The sequence below is a fragment of the Bufo bufo genome, chromosome 10 (genome assembly GCF_905171765.1).
Source record: "Bufo bufo chromosome 10, aBufBuf1.1, whole genome shotgun sequence".
Classification (NCBI taxonomy): Eukaryota; Metazoa; Chordata; class Amphibia; order Anura; family Bufonidae; genus Bufo; species Bufo bufo.
This window is the reverse complement of record NC_053398.1, coordinates 137,742,961-137,761,738: the sequence shown is the minus strand read 5'-3', so window position 1 is coordinate 137,761,738 and position 18,778 is coordinate 137,742,961. Positions and strand designations below refer to the sequence as shown.

Sequence of the window (18,778 nt, the reverse complement as noted above, 5' to 3'; positions counted from 1 at the left end):
ATATATACACAGACACATATATACAGATACTGTACACACACATACAAATACTGTACACACACACACATATATATATATACACACAGACACATATATACAGATACTGTACACATACATACAAATACTGTACACACATATATATATATACACACACAGACACCTACACAGATACTGTACACACACTTTTACATCTACAGGACACGATAGGAAACATTATTTTGAATTCTCAGCTCTTTGACATTTATTTCTGGTTTAAAAATATAAAATATCCAATAATGAACCGCTATCACATGGCACACAAGGTCGGGGGCACGGTGGGTAAGGAGGGCACACTATTGGACGGGGTGGACAGGCGACAGAAGACGCATTTGGAGATTACATTTGCGTTGTCCCAATGCATGACAGGAAATGGCTTTTCACATTCTTCACACTTCAAGAAAAAAAAAAGCATAAAAAGGTCAATTTTAGGTAAAGAAATGCAATTGTGATTGGACATCGCCGCTGCTCAAAATATGTCTGTCTGGCTGCACACTGAGTTCTTCCGCACCCTCATCACATGTGCATCGGTCGAATCTCACGAGGGGGGGCCGCCCGATGGCAGATGTTAGGGGAGAGATTGGGCTATTCAACTTCAACATGTCCCATCTTTTAATTCTAGGGGCATTAAGCCACCGCCATAGGCGCCTGGAAGCAGCTTTCTCCTCTCTCCCCAATCAGAACACATGCATGCTTGGCCAAGCCTAGCGAGCATGTGTATGAAGGGGTCAGGGAAGCCAGGTGTCGGCAGAACAGCTATTATATGTGCATGGCCTGCCTTATAATCAGGCGATAGGTGTGCAAATATCAGGGTCTTCAGTGTCCTGTTAAAGGGCTGATGCTGAGCAAAGGATTATAAAAGAAGTTGCTCTGTGCTCGTTTATCAAGCCTTTACTCATGGCCAATGGAAACCGTATGGGGATGAATGATCGTTATTACGATCGTTGTCCCCCATACTTTCACATTATGTCTGCAGCACATTCCCTGCTTACACGGGAAGAAGTGCTGCAGATCAGTTTGTATACAACAGGGATGCCCAACCTGCGACCCTCCAGCTGGTACAAAACTATAACTCTCAGCATGCCTGGACAGCCTACAGCTATCAGCCTACAGCAGGGCATGGTGGGAGTCAGGGGCGGACATAAGCCGGTGCAGCCGGTTCAGCTGCAAAGGGGCCCGGCGTGTGAGGGGGCCCATTCATACTAGTGAGCGCTCCTGGAAGCACTCACTAGTATGCAAGAGATCGGCGCTTACTTACCCCTCCGGCTCCGCTTCCTCCCTGGTCTCCTCCAGCCTGACTGCGTACAGCGCGCACTATGACGCTGTACGCAGTCAGGTCACGTGACTGTGCAGCGCGGGCTGTTGGAGCCCAGCAGGGCTGGCACTCACATCAGGACACCGAGAGCAGCGGAGCAGGAGAGGTAAGTTTTATTTATTTATTTTTAGTCTGATGGGGGCCCTGGGGGTCTGTCACATCGATATGGGGGGCCTGAATGAGCATATGGGGGTGCCTGACTCTGGGATCATGAGAAAGTGACATTTGGGGGGCCTGAATGAGCATATGGGGGGCCTGAGCAACTGACATATGGGGGGGCCTGAATAAATAAACAACTGATATTGGGGGGGGGGGGTTCCTCCTGATCATCTTATATGGGGGGGGGGGGTCCTGGCCAACTGACATATGGAGGGCCTAAATAAGGAACTGATATGGGAGGTGGGTCCCCCTGAGCAACTCATATGGGTGGGGGTCCTGAACAAGTGACATATGGGGGGGCCTGAATGAGCAACTGATAAGGGGGCGTGAATGGGCATCTAATATGGGTGGGTGGTCCTGAGCAACAGATATGGGGGCCTATCTGAGCAACTGACATATGGGGGGCCTGCCTATTTTATATACTGGCAGACATGGGGGGCACTATGGAGGGGGAGGAGCACTATGGGGGCCAGATCTTGTATACTGGCAGACACGGGGGGCACTATGGAGGGGAGGAGCAATATGGGGGCCCTATCTTATATACTAGCACACATGGGGGGCACTATGGAGAAAGGGGGAGAGGAGCACTATGGGGGTCATTATGTAGGGGAATTATACTGGCACATGGTCAGGCACCATGAGGATAAGGGGGGGGGCACGATATAGGAGTATTTTATACTGGCGCAAATTATAGGGCACTATGGGGTGGTCCTGAGCAACTGGGGGCACTAAGAGGGTTTTTTGGGCACACAGTAGGGGGCATTGTCACACATTATGAGGGCACTAAGAGGAGGTATTTTTTATACTGCCACACAACAGGGCGTTTTTATTTTTACTGTAACACATTATAAAGAGAATAATTACTACTGGGGGCATTATGGTGGGCTTTATTACAGTTGAGAGACTATGAGGAACATGATTACTAGTATGAACACTATGGGAGCATTATTACTTCTGGGACACAGTGGGAAATGATTACTGTAGGGGCACTATTACTACTACGTGTTGTCTGGTAGATAATTATGGGATTTTGGGGAGCACTGTTACTGTGGGGGGCACCCTGGCACGGTATCAGCTTAGCACAATTATTTCTGGGGAACATAATGTTTACACTGTTAGTGTCAGGGACACTGTTTCGTGGGCACAGTTATTTTTTAGGACACTGTGTGCCAATAATTATTGAAGGGGAACTATCTGTGTGTAACTAGTATATGGAGCACAGCGGGCACAGTATTGGGGGTGGCAGGATGGGGTGTTCAGAAGGTGGAAGGATGATGGAAATTAGGAAACTAAGATGTCTGTGTGTCAAACCCTGCAGAGAGAAGAGATGGCTGAAAGAAATCATCATGGCGGTGTGGTCTGAAAGGAGAAGATGAGGACAGAGAACATCTACATCAAAGAAGACGTCCCTGGATGTAAGAGGTATGTGGACCTGTATTGGGCTACCTTCACATCGGAGTTAGTGATTCTGGCAGGCAGAGAACAGCCTGCTGGAATTCACTGGATCCGGCACTGCTGGATGCAGACAGAATGCCCGCCGGCCCCATTGACTATAATGGGGTCTGGCAGAGATCCGGCCACAATCTGGCAGAAATGCAGAGAATCAGCGGGACACAAAAGGCTGCATGCTGTGGTTTGTGTCCGGCCGATTCCTTGCATTTTCTGTCGGATCAGGTGGTCGGAGCGTAGTGCCGCAGGTGTGAAAGTAGCCTTAACCTGTATGTTTTGTATTGCTATAAGTAATGTTAGGACGGAATTGGTTCAGTTGCAAATTTGGCTTGGGGTGGATGGGGGGCCCAGGCACAGTCTTTGCACAGGGGCCCTCTGCTGTCTGTGTCCGCCCCTGGTGGGAGTTGTAGTTTTACAACAGCTGGAGGGCAGCAGGTTGGGCATCCCTGGTATAAAAGATCAATTGCCCTGATTGGCAATGCCCGGGTACGAGCGTTTGTATGAATGCTCGTCTCCCCGATCATCGGGCCTGCAGTCCTCTCAGTTGTTCTTCTATGAGTCAAGGACAATTCTAATTCTTACTTACTGACGTGAGCACTTACCTGAGACAGCCGAGGGCCAATTGCTTTCTTGTTCTCGATGACAGCAGGAATTTCCTCATAATTCTCTATGCTCCACAGCCGTAATGTAGAGTCCTGTGAATATACAGACAGAGGCACTGCCCATAATACCACTGCTTTCATGTGACCAAAGCTCCTGAGACATCATGGTCTGAACAGGCGGCAGAACCGCTCATGTAGGTGCCAGCAGTAGAGCGAGTATTTCATGTTTATGTGCCTCTAAAGTAATGTCAGCCGCTTATGTGATCGTCTTCAGAAAATGCTGTCATGACTGATGAAGGAGAAGCTTGTGTTTTTACCTTTGAAGAAGAAAGAATCCACTTCTTACTGGCGCTCAGTGCAACGTCCAGGACCCAATCAGTGTGACCCTAATGGGGTGAAAATAATAGGGTGATATGAACTGCAAAGATAGATAGATAGATAAGAGATAGATAGATAAGAGAGATAGATAGATAGATAGATAAGAGATAGATAATAGATATGAGATAGATAGATAGATAGATAGATAGATAATAGATATGAGATAGATAGATAGATAGATAGATAGATAGATAGATAGATAGATAGATAGATAAGAGATAGATAATAGATATGAGATAGATAGATAGATAGATAGATAGATAATAGATATGAGATAGATAGATAGATAGATAGATAATAGATAGATAGATAGATAGATAGATATGAGATAGATAGATAGATAGATAGATAGATAGATAGATAGATAAGAGATAGATAATAGATATGAGATAGATAGATAGATAGATAGATAATAGATATGAGATAGATAGATAGATAGATAGATAGATAGATAATAGATATGAGATAGATAGATAGATAGATAGATAATAGATATGAGATAGATAGATAGATAGATAGATAGATAGATAGATAGATAGATAGATAGATAGATAGATAAGAGATAGATAATAGATATGAGATAGATAGATAGATAGATAGATAGATAATAGATATGAGATAGATAGATAGATAGATAGATAGATAGATAGATAGATAGATAGATAGATAGATAGATACAGTAGATAGATAGATAGATAGATAGATAGACAGAGATAGATAGATAGATAAGAGATAGATAGATAGATAGATAGATAGATAGATAGATAGATAGATAGATAGATACAGTAGATAGATAGATAGATAGATAGATAGACAGAGATAGATAGATAGATAAGAGATAGATAGATAGATAGATAGATAGATAGATAGATAGGAACAAAAAATTCCACGGCACTTCCCAAAAAATTGTGTATTTATTACACCAGATGCAACGTTTCGGTTCGCTCTATGGAACCTTTTTCAAGTGAACCGAAACATCGCATCTGGAGTAATAAATACACAATTTTTTGGGAAGTGCCGTGGAATTTTTTGTTCTTATTATTACTTGGAGCGTGGATCGTTTCCGCAGCCACTGGCACTCCTTCTCTTCACCTTGTCTGCAGTGCTGCCCAGCAAACTTATCTTTTTGTCTAATAGATAGATAGATATGAGATAGATAGATAGATAGATAGATATGAGATAGATAGATAGATAATAGATATATGATAGATAGATAGATATGAGATAGATAGATAGATATATAGATAGATAGATAGATAATAGATATGAGAGAGATAGATGATAGATAGATATGAGATAGATAGATGATAGATATATAATAGATATAGACAGATATAGATAGACAGATAGATGCAGCTCGCCAGAATAACGCACCTTTAGCACAAGCTTCTTGCACTTGGAGGGCACGTCCCAGAGGACTATTGTTCTGTCGTATCCTCCAGATAAGAGGACAGAAGCTGACAGGACAGAATAACATCACATTACATGGTACCTATCATTTCAGAATTAGCTGTTCTGTTTGTAAATTGTAATTACTACTGTTATTTATATAGCGCCAACATATTCTGCAGCGCTGTACACAGACTGTCATCACTCACACTATATCCGTCCATTATATGGCACTTTTCAGCAGTTTTATCCCTCTGCAGGCTCCATCTCAGTGAATCACAGACGTGTTCTGTCTACACGGACCGCTCACATACCCACTGACTTTAATGTGTGTATTCACACATCAGCGGTTTTCCATAGACAGTGGGTGACACCACGGAAGTATGCATTACAGATCCCTAACGCACATTATAGTCTATGGGTCCATGAAAACCACTGACACAACACGGATGCCATCCGTGTTTAATCCGTGATTTTTCATGGACCGTTGGTAGGAGTTGTGTCGGAAACTAATATTACACGGGGGGCAAAAAACAGACACACAAATCAAACATGAACCCTTCACGGACACCACTATCTTCTCACATATATGGACGTGTGAAGGAGCCCTAATTGTCACTTTCCCCTAAGTGATTGGGCAGAGACAAGCTGCTATCATGTCTCTGATACAGTGCCCACAGAGAAGAGGAGATTCTCCTCCCCACCTCTCTTTATACAGCAGTGCAGCTCAGTGTAGTTGTGAATCCTGCACCGCAGTGAGGTAAAACACTTACTAGATGTAGCATCAGGATCCCTGTGTCTCTCTACCTCTTTCTCCCCCTTCCCTCTCCATAGAATTCTATGGGCAGCCGTAACCCAATCTCTCTGTACTCTGATTAGGGCGGGAGGCTGGGAGAGAACAGAACAGGTATAGGTATTTTTCCTCTATTAATATATATTGCAAAGTCTCTACTGTTTTCTTTGCTTGTACTATTGTTGATAGGTAGGAACACAAGGACATTGGTTACTATCTGCATCCAATGTATTTTCCGTATTTCTGCACAATAAGACAGTAAGGCTCTGTTCACACTGGTATCACGCCTTCTGTATGTTTACAGAATCCATGCTGGATAAGTCAGATCCGTTATGATTCACTACGATCGCCATGATCTGTTTATTTCCTCTTATTGATTTATAATGTGTGGGGTCAGGCTGCCGAAAAGCCATGTAAACCCGACAGAAATGACTTAAGGGAGGGGTGAGCCGAACTAATTGGACTTTCCAATATAACTCACCATCCTGAGAGAATGCGCAGGAGCTGACCGATCCCGTGTGCGCGCTGAGGAGATTATCCGCTCTGCGGTGGCGAAACTCTCCAGTGTTAACATCCCAGATTTTCAAACCTTTGTCCCAAGACGCTGTGCACAAGGAGCGGCCATTGGCACTGAAGCCGCAGTCCGAAATAACATTGCTGTGTGCTCTGCAATAAAAAAACATTTATAAAAAAATGTCGCCTTCCCAGAAAGTAAAGGACATCTCCTTAACATTGCTGTTGCTTACCGTTGTATTTGGATAGTTGTGCGTTTTGCAGTTACGTCCCACAATTTCACGGATCTGTCAGATGACACTGAACAAATTCTATGACTTTCTGGATCAAAACAGCATCTTGTTATGGTGGACGTGTGATGGTCTGGAGGAATGAAGAATAAATGTGCATTATACATGAACCTACGGAGCGTGGGGTCTCATTTATCCCATACGTCAGTCGTGGCCCCTGTGCGCAGGTGACTCTTAATAAATTAGTTGCATCTCTGCCAGTCCGTGCACTGTATATATATGTCCAATACTTCTGTATTGGAATGCATTGGCTGTATGAGTAATACTGTGTGTATTACTCATACAGCTTCCGGCCTGTGAGATCCAGGGGGCTGGATCTCACAGGCTCGTCACAGGAAGGCAGCGCGCTGCCTTCCATGCCATCAGGTCCCCCTTAAAGCCCCACGGGGACCCGATGGCACCGCCGCCCGCTGCAACATGTAAAAGCCGCAAACCGCAGATCCCCCGTCCCCCCCGCACATTGATCCCGGGTACCTGCTTAAAGATTTGAGCAGGCACCCAGTTCAGATCACCGCCGATCGGAAATACATAGAACGTCTAGGTACGCCCTGTGTCCTTAAGTACCGGGACATCAGGGCGTACCTGTACGCCCTATGTCCTGAAGAGGTTAAAGGCTTTGCAAACCTTCGGAGGCCAATTTTTTTTTTATGATTGCATTTTACTCATTTTGGGCTAAAAAATATTTTTTTCAATAGGTCTTAATTAAAAATATTCAGCCGTTCTGTCACAAATGGTTAACTGTTTTTCTATCTGTGCGAATGTACTTTTTACTTACACTTTGTGCCCATCTAATAACTCTTATCTCTAAATTACTAAAAAGGTCATAAACACCTATTTTAAGCCTGTATTACACTGCCTGATTTTTCAGCAGATAATCACTAACCAGTAGTGATCATCTGGCAGTGTAATACTGCCACCGATTGCCCGATGAACGAACGCTCGATCATTGGGCAATACAAATCTTAGGACATGTAAAAAAAAGTATCATTTGCAGGCGGCAGATTGTGCTATCTAATCACGATCTGCCGCCGGAAAATCACTACAGCATGGGGACGAGCGATGGCATGGAGATCTCTCCTCCCCATGCTGCGGAGGAGATTGCTGCATGTAATAAGCAGTGGTCTCCTCCACTAGCGAGCAGGCGATTGCCGGGAAGGAACGCTTCCCTCCTGACAATCATCTGCCACATCAGGCTGTGTAATACCGTCTTAAGCTGCACGGTTATCAGTCAGATAAGAACTGAGCTATAATGAGTATTTGTAAGATTAGAGATCAGAGATAAGGAGCCTGTCAGATGAGATGCCTGAGTTAAAATTCAGATCCTGTTACTAAATAAACTCAAGGCTGCAGAACGACAGTGGTTCAAAATTGAAAAAAAATTTTTTTTTGCTCAAAATGAGTACAATGCAATAGTAAAAGAAATTGCTCTCAAAGGTGTTCATAGCCTTTAAAGGGGTAAAGTTTTGTAAAAAGAGGAATTATGCTTGAACAGCAAAAAATATGAATAATTATAGTTCTTAAAGGCTATGTACACCTTTGGAGGCAATTTTTGTTTGGCTAAAATTTTCAATTGGCAAAAATATTGAGCCATTCTGTCACAAAGGGCTAACTGTTTTTCTAGCTGTGTGACTGGTGCTTTCACTTTGTGCCGGTCATCTAATAAACCTTATCTCTAAGTTACTAAGAGGTCATAAACACTTTCAGTGTCAGTGTTTATAATGTCAGAGAACAGAGATAAGGAGCCTGTGTGCTCCCCAGATGACGGAAAAGACAGAAAATCCACAGGCAGCTAGTAGAGCATCTCAGCTCTGTACACAAAAAAGGATTCCATATTTTTAATTAAGACCAATTGAAAAAATTATTTTTAGTTCAAAATAAATACAATAATAAAAAAAAAACAATTGCCCCCAAAGGTGTACATAGCTTTTAAGTCTCTATGTCTAGCCCACTAATACAGAGGCCCCAGCCGATGCAGCTCATGGAAGACTATGGGGGGAAAAAGGAAAATAGATTTTATCGCAGCAAGAACTCCCCATGTTGTCTGTAATATGATAAAACAGGTTGGTGACCCCTGCACCGCTAATATAGCATTATTGACTTGCCTTTAACATACATCACTTTGGAAGCTGTTGCACAATCAATGATACAGATGGCATTGTCCACGTCCACGGCACATACTACGTGCTTTCCATCTCCTGAAACATTGCATGATGTCACCAGGCCGTCCAGGCTCACCGACCACTGTTAACAGACAATGACATCCTGGGGTGTGTTATACGGTATGTATTATGCAGAATTTATCATAGGATATATGTAGACTGTGAATGCATTTATGTAATAGCAGTACATACCAGGACTTTCCCGGTCTGCATATCCCAAAGCTTCACAGTTTTGTCATATGATGATGTCACCATCCTAGACAACAAGGAATCGGGGGAAAATGATGACACTAGAGGTTGATATAAAATAATGATGACCTATACTGAGACTTGATGGGGGAGTCCGACTTCCAGCATGGCCACTAATCAGCTGTTTGAAAAGGCTACGGGGAGAGCGGTGGCCTCTTCCTAGACCAGTGATGTCACATTCATCAGTCACACGGCCTAGGTGTAGCTCAGCCCCATTCAATTGATTGGGCCTGGGCTGCAATACTGCTATACAATGGATGGAACTGTTCTTGGTAAGCTGCGGGGCTCGTCCCTCTCAAACAGCTCATCAATGATTTTGACACGAGAATTGCGGAGAAATTTTGGTGCAAAATGGTGCACCTTAGGCCACGTCCCATTCCCCCACTAATCCCTGCCCTTTCTGCTAAACCCCACCCCTTTAAAAAAAAAATAAAGAGGTAGAACCCCTAGATGAACCAAATTGCAGCACTTTCTAGACATATTTTTGGCAGAGAGACACATTAGTAAATCTGCGACAATGTGTTCAAGCCTATGTGAGTGCAACAATGTTAAAAGTGCATTATATTATTTGTTGGGTCAGTAGTAACTTCCTTCTAGAATTAAAGTCATCTGTCTTTATTGGTCTTCAGGTGCTCTGTAGACTATCTAGTCACGATTCTGGGAAGTGCGCCAGTTCTGGGTGTGCAAACAAAGAGTAAACAAGGAGACAAAAACATGGATAAGGGGAGTACGTACAAGGAGAGTACAAGGGACCATCCTTCTTCTGTACCAATCAATGTAAATGTCAAATGTTATTTTATGATTTATGAAGGTTGGTGTCACGAACCAGCGGGCGTGAACCCACTGTGCCACGTGTCCTACCTCCTCTAAGGGTGTTGTCTAAGTGAACCCCTGGAGCTTCACAGTACCCCTGACGGTGGAGATAGATTTTTCCCGAGGGTAACACCAGGTCGCTACCTCTTCAGCAGGATAGGCACACGAGGCAGCTGGTCCAGGCAGACCGGGAGGTACCTGAGAAAGGTACCAGAGGTGCAGGACCAAAGGATGAGGCAGAGGCGTAGTCAGACAGGCAAAAGGTCAGGGCAGGCGGCACAGGTACAGGTCAGGAAATATGGGTTGGCAACAGGAGATTCGAGGCAAGCAGATAGGGATCTAACAGGTAGCAGAGTCCAGGAATACAGATACAAGTCAGGAACACTAGCGGAAACCAGGAACTTTAGCAGGACACAAGGACCTTGACACTGAGGCATCTGGGTAGGGGGCTGAGCCACTTATATATGCGCAGGAGGGCTAGGATAGGTCAGCGAGGTCACATGACCTAACCCATAAAGCCCAGGAAGTGACGAGCGCCGGCCCTTAAGGAACTGCTGCAGGAAACAAGCAGCAAGCATGCTGTGGCCAGGGCTGAGAGCAAACTGTGGAGTGGATCCCAGAACAACAGCACCCACACAGACAGAGCCCAGGACTGCAGCGGTGACTGGGAAGCACCGGCTGCAGATCAGTGCTGAGCACGGCGCCCGGGACCGCGGCGGTAAGCAGGGGAACAGCAGCCGCTGTTACAGTTGGCATGTATCTGCCACCTTATATGTAAGTATTATATAATCTTATACACTGCTTCATTTAAGTGGAATGATCTTGTTGGACACATAGTGTTTGTGTCTCAAGATAATCACCTCCGAGCTCGGTAACTTTCTACTAATTTGGATTTCACATGATAATCAGTGGAACCTGACTGAGGTTCGATAACAACTATATAGTGAACCGCATGAACGCAGGGTGGTAGACTGTAAGCAATTCCTCAAAGGGGTTGTTTTAGGATGAAAACCCCTATCCATATTAGAGCATATAGCTAAATAGACGGGATCCCCCTGCTTGGAATCCCCATCTATGTGCTCTATGCATTACATGTGTGCCGAGATGCAGCTTACCCCGGTAATGACAGCTGACAGCAGAGCATGACAAAGGCCTCATGCACACGACCGTGCCGTTTTTTGCGGTCCGCAAACCGCGGATCCCCAAAAAATGGAAGCCGCCAGTGTGTCTTCCGCAATTGTAAGGCGGCCCATTGTAGACATGCCTATATTTTTTTGGCGGGGCCACGGAACGGAGCAAAGGATGCGGACAGCACGCGGAGTGCGGACCACAACTACGGTTGTGTGCATGAGGCCAAAACCTGGACCCACAGTGATCATGGGTCAGCTGATCCACGCCCCAAATTATTATTTTTTTTTTAAGGGTATATCTTCATGAAACAAGTCCTTTAAATGAAAGTTGTGAAAGACAGCGTCACCTCTTGTTGTCGCCTGCTGGGCTGCACTCGGAGATAGGACCAGTGTGCTCATCTTTAAACTCACAGACTGGGGAACAGGTAGAGAAATCCTAAAAAAGAAACAGTAAAAACAACGCCCGGTCAATGGGAATCGCGATCTGTAATGGAGGCCTTTCACGTAATCCCAGTTCTGTCTATAAGACGCACTGGAAAATCTAATTTGTGAGGGGAAAATAGGAGGGGGTGTAAGGTCACTGGCATCAGGATAAGCACAGACCACTGACAGGAGGCATCTGGTTTAGATGACCTCTTCCCTAGACAATAAGCTGGTCCCTGGGTGTTCTCAAAACGTTTTAGACGCCGGTCTTAATTACCCCTATAGCTAGCGGTGGATCCGCCAGAGTTATGAAGAGGCGCCGGCCTCTACATAACTTCGGCACATCCGGCGCCAGCCTAAGTGCTCATGCACACGGATGTTGGTCGGCCGTTACGTGCATTGGGGAGCGCAATTTGCGGTCCCCAATGCACGGGCAACATCCGTGTGGATTCTGCAGACGGATCCAGACCCATTCACCTTGAATGGGTCCGTGGTCCGTCCTTCCCTGCCACGCCCCCTTTTTTTGAGACCTGCTTTGAGCGGGGAAAAGTCGCAGATTGCGGCGCAACGTCTGCGGCAGAAATACGCCAAATAGAGCCGTATTTCTAAATAATAAATTACCCCTAATATGTACGTATATAACAGATACAGTATGGATCCAACGACCGATACAACATGGATATAACATTCGATCCAACAACAGATAAAACACATATAAAACATGGATACAACATGGGTCCAACAACAGATACAACATGTATGTAACACATATACAACATGGATGCTACACAGATCCAAGACTAGATACAACGTGGTTACAAGATGGATACAACAAGGATCAAACAACAAATGAAACATGTATATAACATGGATCCAACAACAGACACAATAAAGAACACGGATAAAACATGGATCCAACACGGATACAACACACAGTAATACTTCTTCTTCTTGGTTGTTCAGGTTATCGGATTTTAGACTGAAGGAATTCGATCATAATGTACTGAACCTGCATTTGCAATTAACCACTTCCCATCTGGGCCCTTTGTCCCCTTCCTGACCAGGCCAAATTTTGCAAAACTGACATATCTCACTTTATGTGGTAATAACTTTGGAACGCCTTTATTTATCCAAGTCATTCAGAGATTGTTTTCTCGTGACACATTGTACTTCATGATAGTCATAAATTTGAGTCAAAATATTTCACCTTTATTTATGAAAAAATCCCAAATTTACCCAAAAATTTGAAAAATTCGCAATTTTCTAAATTTCAATTTCTCTGCTTTTAAAACAGAAAGTGATACCTCATAAAATATTTATTATTTAACATTCCCCATATGTCTACTTTATGTTGGCATCATTTTGGAAATGTCATTTTATTTTTTTAGGACGTTAGAAGGCTTAGAAGTTTAGAAGGAATTCTTCAAATTTTTAAGAAAATTGCCAAAATCCACTTTATAAGGACCAGTTCAGGTCTGAAGTCACTTTGTGGGGCCTACATAGTGGATACCCCCATAAATGACCCCATTGTAGAAACTACACCCCTCAAGGTATTCAAAACCGATTTTACAAACTTTGTTAACCCTTTAGGCGTTCCACAAGAATTAAAGGAAAATGGAGATCAAATTTTAAAATTTCACTTTTTTGGCAGATTTTCCATTTTAATCAATTTTTTTCTTTAACACATCGATGGTTAACAGCCAAACAAAACTCAATATTTATTACCCAGATTCTGCTGTTTACAGAAACACCCCACATGTGGTCATAAACTGCTGTATGGGTACACGGCAGGGCGCAGAAGAAAAGGAACTCCACATGGTTTTTAGATGCCATGTCCCATTTGAAGCCCCCTGATGCACCCTTACAGTAGAAACTCCCAAGAAGTGACCCCATTTTGGAAACTAGGGGATAAGGTGCCAGTTTTATTAGTACTATTTTTGGGTACATATGATTTTTTGATCATTCATTATAACACTTTATGGGGCAAGGTGACCAAAAAATTGGTTGTTTTAGCACAGTTTCTATTTATTTATTTTTACAGCGTTCACCTGAGGGGTTCAGTCAAGTGACATTTTTATAGAGCAGATTGTTACGGACGTGGCGATACCTAATATGTATACTTTTTCTCAATTATTAAAGTTTTACACAATAATAGCATTTTTGAAACCAAAAAATTATGTTTTAATGTGTCCATGTTCTGAGAGCTATAGTTTTTTTATTTTTTGAGAGATTTTCTTATGTAGGTGCTCATTTTTTGCGGGATGAGGTGACGGTTTTATTGGTACTATTTTGTGGGACATACGCATTTTTGATCACTTGGTGTTGCACCTTTTGTGATGCAAGGTGACAAAAATTGCTTGTTTTGACACAGTTTTTCTTTTTTTCTTTTTACGGTGTTCACCCGAGGGGTTAGGTCATCTGATATTTATATAGAGCTGGTTTTTACGGACGCGGCAATACCTAATATGTATACTTTTTTTTATTTGTTTCACTTTAACACAATAATAGCATTTTTGAAACCAAAAAAATGATGTTTTAGTGTCTCCATGTTCTAAGAGCTATAGTTTTTTTATTTTTTAAGAGATTTTCTTATGTAGGGGCTCATTTTTTGCGGGATGAGGTGACGGTTTTATTGGTACTACTTTGTGGGACATACGCGTTTTTGATCACTTGGTGTTGCACCTTTTGTGATGCAAGGTGACAAAAATTGCTTGTTTTGACAGTTTTTTTTTTTTTTTTTTTACGGTGTTCACCCGAGGGGTTAGGTCATGTGATACTTTTATAGAGCTGGTTTTTACGGATGCGGCGATACCTAATATGTCTATTTTATTTTAATTTTTCTATTTTTTATTTTTTTTTTTTATTCCTTACTTGGGAACTTTTTTTTTTTACATGTGAAACTTTATTTTATTTTATTTTTTCAACCCTTTATTTTTTTTATTTTTTTTTACACTTTTTGTCCCCCATAAGGTCATACAAGACCTCTGGGGGACATTTGCTTCACTTTTTCTTTTTTTTTTCACTGTTGATTTCTCCTGTAACTGGGGCTGACATAGTAGCCCCAGTTACAGAACAAATGCACCCCTATAGAGGCTGTACAGCAGCAATCCTGCGCTGTACAGCCTCACAGCAGGGCTGATCGAGGTCTCTGAGAGACCTCACACAGCCCCTGCACACTCCGGTCACGGCGGTCACATGACCGCCGGGCCGGAACAGGAAGCGCACAGCGCTTCCTTCTCTGCAGACACAGCGCTCGGTGAGCGCTGTGTCTGCAGCGATCGTGAAGGCAGGGACACCTGGGCACTGTCCCTGCCTCCTCTCTGGGTTGCCCTGCTGTCACTGACAGCGGGCAACCCGATCAGCAGCTGCACGATTAGCGTGCAGCTGCTATTTCTGACAGGACGTTTTAAAACGTGCTGTCAGAAATAGACGTCCACCCATAGGACGTTTATATCCTATGGGCGGACGTGAGGCGGTTAAAAGGGTTTTCCGAGATTTTACTCCATCCGTTGCTCCGTTCCGTGGCCCCACAAAAAAAAAAAATAGCATGTCCTATTCTTGTCCGTTTTGTGGACAAGAATAGGCATTTCTACAATGGGCCGCCCGTTCCGTTCCGCACATGGGCTGCTTCCATTTTTTGCGGATCCGCGGTTTGCAGACCGCAAAAAAACTGAACGGTCGTGTGCATGAGGCCTAAAAGTCTTGGGAAAAAAACACAGATTCACATGTAAAGACGGTATCCTGAGGAGCTCAAGGGTAACCTACCCACAGTTTTGCGGTTCCATCATAAGAACCTGTTAGAATTTTTGTATCCTCAAGACAGAGATGGCAAGAAGTAACAGCCCCTCGGTGTCCCTTTAAGATTCTGAAAGGAACCTGCAAAAAAAATTATAAAAAATGGTTGGAAATAAAATAATTCAATACAAGTGACAAAAAATTCACACTATGGCGGTGGAGGCGCAGCGCTGATCTGTGCCGTCTGCTCACCTGTATTTCCTAGCAGTCTTTTTCCTCTCCTTACTGTCATGTGCCACTGCACTGTATATATGTGTGGCCGGTCTATCTGTACCATGATTTGTGTATACACTCACCTAAAGAATTATTAGTGCCCCCATACTAATCCGGTGTTGGACCCCCTTTTGCCTTCAGAACTGCCTTAATTCTACGTGGCATTGATTCCACAAGGTGCTGATAGCATTCTTTAGAAATGTTGGCCCATATTGATAGGATAGCATCTTGCAGTTGATGGAGATTTGAGGAATGCACATCCAGGGCACGAAGCTCCCGTTCCACCACATCCCAAAGATGCTCTATTGGGTTGAGATCTGGTGACTGTGGGGCCATTTTAGTACAGTGAACTCATTGTCATGTTCAAGAAACCAATGTGAAATGATTGGAGCTTTGTGACATGGTGCATTATCCTGCTAGAAGTAGCCATCAGAGGATAGATACATGTTCTCATTCTGTTTACACCAAATTCGGACTCTACCATTTGAATGTCTCAACAGAAATCGAGACTCATCAGACCAGGCAACATTTTTCCAGTCTTCAACAGTCCAATTTTGGTGAGCTCGTGCAAATTGTAGCCTCTTTTTCCTATTTGTAGTGGAGATGAGTGGTCCCCGGTGGGGTCTTCTGCTGTTGTAGCCCATCCGCCTCAAGGTTGTGCGTGTTGTGGCTTCACAAATTCTTTGCTGCAGACCTCGGTTGTAACGAGTGGTTATTTCAGCCAACGTTGCTCTTCTATCAGCTTGAATCAGTCGGCCCATTCTCCTCTGACCTCTAGCATCCACAAGGCATTTTTGCCCACAGGACTGCCGCATACTGGATGTTTTTCCCTTTTCACACCATTCTTTGTAAACCCTAGAAATGGTTGTGCGTGAAAATCCCAGTAACTGAGCAGATTGTGAAATACTCAGACCGGCCCGTCTGGCACCAACAACCATGCCACGCTCAAAATGGCTTAAATCACCTTTCTTTCCCATTCTGACATTCAGTTTGGAGTTCAGGAGATTGTCTTGACCAGGAGCACCCCCCTAAATGCATTGAAGCAACTGCCATGTGATTGGTTGACTAGATAATTGCATTAATGAGAAATAGAACAGGTGTTCCTAATAATTCTTTAGGTGAGTGTATTTATATATATATATCCTTGTGTGGCGGTATTATTTTGACAAAGCATGGTGCAGTTATTTGGTTACTATATGGCGGTATAGGGACCGTATGATGCAGTCTGACCAGTCTTGTACTATGCCATTTAGGGCTCATGCACACAAAAGCATTATCTTTCCGTGACCGTTCAGTTTTTTTTTGCGGACCGTACACGGAACCATTCATTTCAATGCGTCCGCAAAAAGAACGTAAGGTACTTTGTGTGCATTCCGTTTCCGTATTTCCGTTCCCCAAAAAAATAGAACATGTCCTATTATTGTCCACATTACGGATAAGGATAGGACTGTTCTATTTGGGGCCAGCTGTTCCGTTCCGCGGAAATACGGAATGCACACGGACGTCATCCGTATTTTTTGTGGACCGCAAAATACATACGGTTGTGTGAAAAAGCCCTTAATTGAAGAAAAACACTGAAAATGCTGGGGAAAAAATGGAAAAAAAATAAGAATACCCCAAATCCCCTGCAGCTCCCAACCTGAGCCCCGACTTCTTGACAAGGACATGTGACTATGCAACCAATCACTGACCACAGTGGTGACCTGCTATGGCCAATGATTGGCTGCAGTGGTCACATGTCTGTGGGGAGTCACCTGCTACATTGGTTGGGAGTGACAGCATAAGGACTCAGGTACACGACCGTATGTATTTTATGGTCCGCAAAACACAGATCCGCAAAAAAACGGATGACATCCATGTGACATCCGTGTAATATCCGTATTTTTTGCAGATCCGTTATAACAATGCCTGTCCTTGTCCGCAGACAAGAGTAGGACATTTTCTTGTGGAACGGACTTGCAGACATATGGATACGGAACGCACATGTAGTCATTTTCAGTTAAAATGACTGGTTTTGCATACGGCCGCAAATAATAATAAAAAAAAACACTACGGAATGGACACGGACAAAAAATATGTTTGTGCGCATGAGCCCTAATTGTAATTATATTATGTACATGGATCTATGCTAAATATGTACACAGTGAAAAGTATATATAAAGTTCAGTGAGGAAAAAAAAATCATTCCCAATAACAACCAATGAGCTTGTTCCTTTCATTTTTCTCACTGCCTTTGACGTATGAAAGATGCAACCTGATTGGTTGCTAAGGGCGAGAACCATCCTCCCCAAGTTATAATAGCGGAAGGTGTCGCCTCTAAAAGCTGACCTGGGACAGTCTCTCACTGTGCCACACCGTCTCCTCATCGCTGGGTTTCGTCTCCAGGAGGCTCCCCTTCTCTTGCAGCTGCATCTTCCCGACACACGCTCAGCGTTTCCGGAGTTCTCGTCTCCATAGCAACCAGCTACAGAGGCCGCGCTGGTCCAAACTATTGCAGTAATGCGCCATCTATGGGCAAGTTGGTGGAAGTGTCCTTCTTTTCCTGAGGTGCTGTGGAGGCTCTCTCAGCCTGTAATGGAGGAGGTCGGTAGGTGGCCTCATTACAAGCTGGATGTGGGGAATGAGACTTTGGGGAGAGATTCTCAAAGTTTCTAAAGTTTTAAAAGGAGTTTTCTGGGATGTTATAATGAAGGGTTATCATTAGACTATCAATGGATGATTGGAGCCAACAACCCCTGGGGGCGGCGCGTCCTCTAAGGGTGCTGCTACACCTCGCGGCCAAAAAGCACATTTAAAAAAAGACAAGTTTTTAAAAAACCGCATGCGGTATCTGCAGCGACATATCTGCGTTTATGGTGGGTTTCCCCCCCCCCCCCCAGCAAATGGACTTCTGAACATAGGCCATCAGTAAAAAAAAAATAAACTCTTGGAAAACCCCTTTAATGTGAATTTGTTTTGTAATTCGTGTTTTGCTGTGCGTTTTCTCTTTTCTGGAAGAAAACGCACCATAAATGCCGGTATGTTGTTGCAAAAACCACATGTTGCATTATTTTATTTTTTTTGCAGCTCCTA

At 43.6% G+C, this 18,778-nt stretch overlaps 1 protein-coding gene across 1 annotated transcript; it reads right to left on the bottom strand.

The window, feature by feature from the left end:
* Positions 1-213: 213 nt before the first annotated feature.
* WDR88 (WD repeat domain 88) lies at positions 214-18,133 on the bottom strand. Its single transcript, XM_040409932.1, has 11 exons — positions 18,035-18,133; positions 15,464-15,574; positions 11,623-11,711; positions 9,276-9,339; positions 9,027-9,165; positions 6,868-6,997; positions 6,603-6,787; positions 5,314-5,396; positions 3,879-3,947; positions 3,562-3,654; positions 214-430 (listed from the first exon to the last, which is right to left on the bottom strand). Exons 1-11 carry the CDS (start codon positions 18,116-18,118, stop codon positions 287-289), a joined length of 1,191 nt encoding a protein of 396 aa, XP_040265866.1. The 5' UTR covers positions 18,119-18,133; the 3' UTR covers positions 214-286.
* Positions 18,134-18,778: the final 645 nt, after the last annotated feature.

What these genes read in the sequence shown, in the direction of transcription:
- WDR88 (XM_040409932.1), bottom strand. Translation starts at nt 18,118, where the DNA reads ATGCAGCTGCAAGAGAAGGGGAGCCTCCTGGAGACGAAACCCAGCGAT. An exon ending in ATGGAACCGCAAAACTGTGG is followed by an intron (nt 11,712 to 15,463) that starts GTAGGTTACCCT and finishes TTTCTTTTTTAG; the next exon opens with GATTTCTCTACCTGTTCCCC. An exon ending in GGATTCTTTCTTCTTCAAAG is followed by an intron (nt 3,655 to 3,878) that starts GTAAAAACACAA and finishes GTATATTCACAG; the next exon opens with GACTCTACATTACGGCTGTG.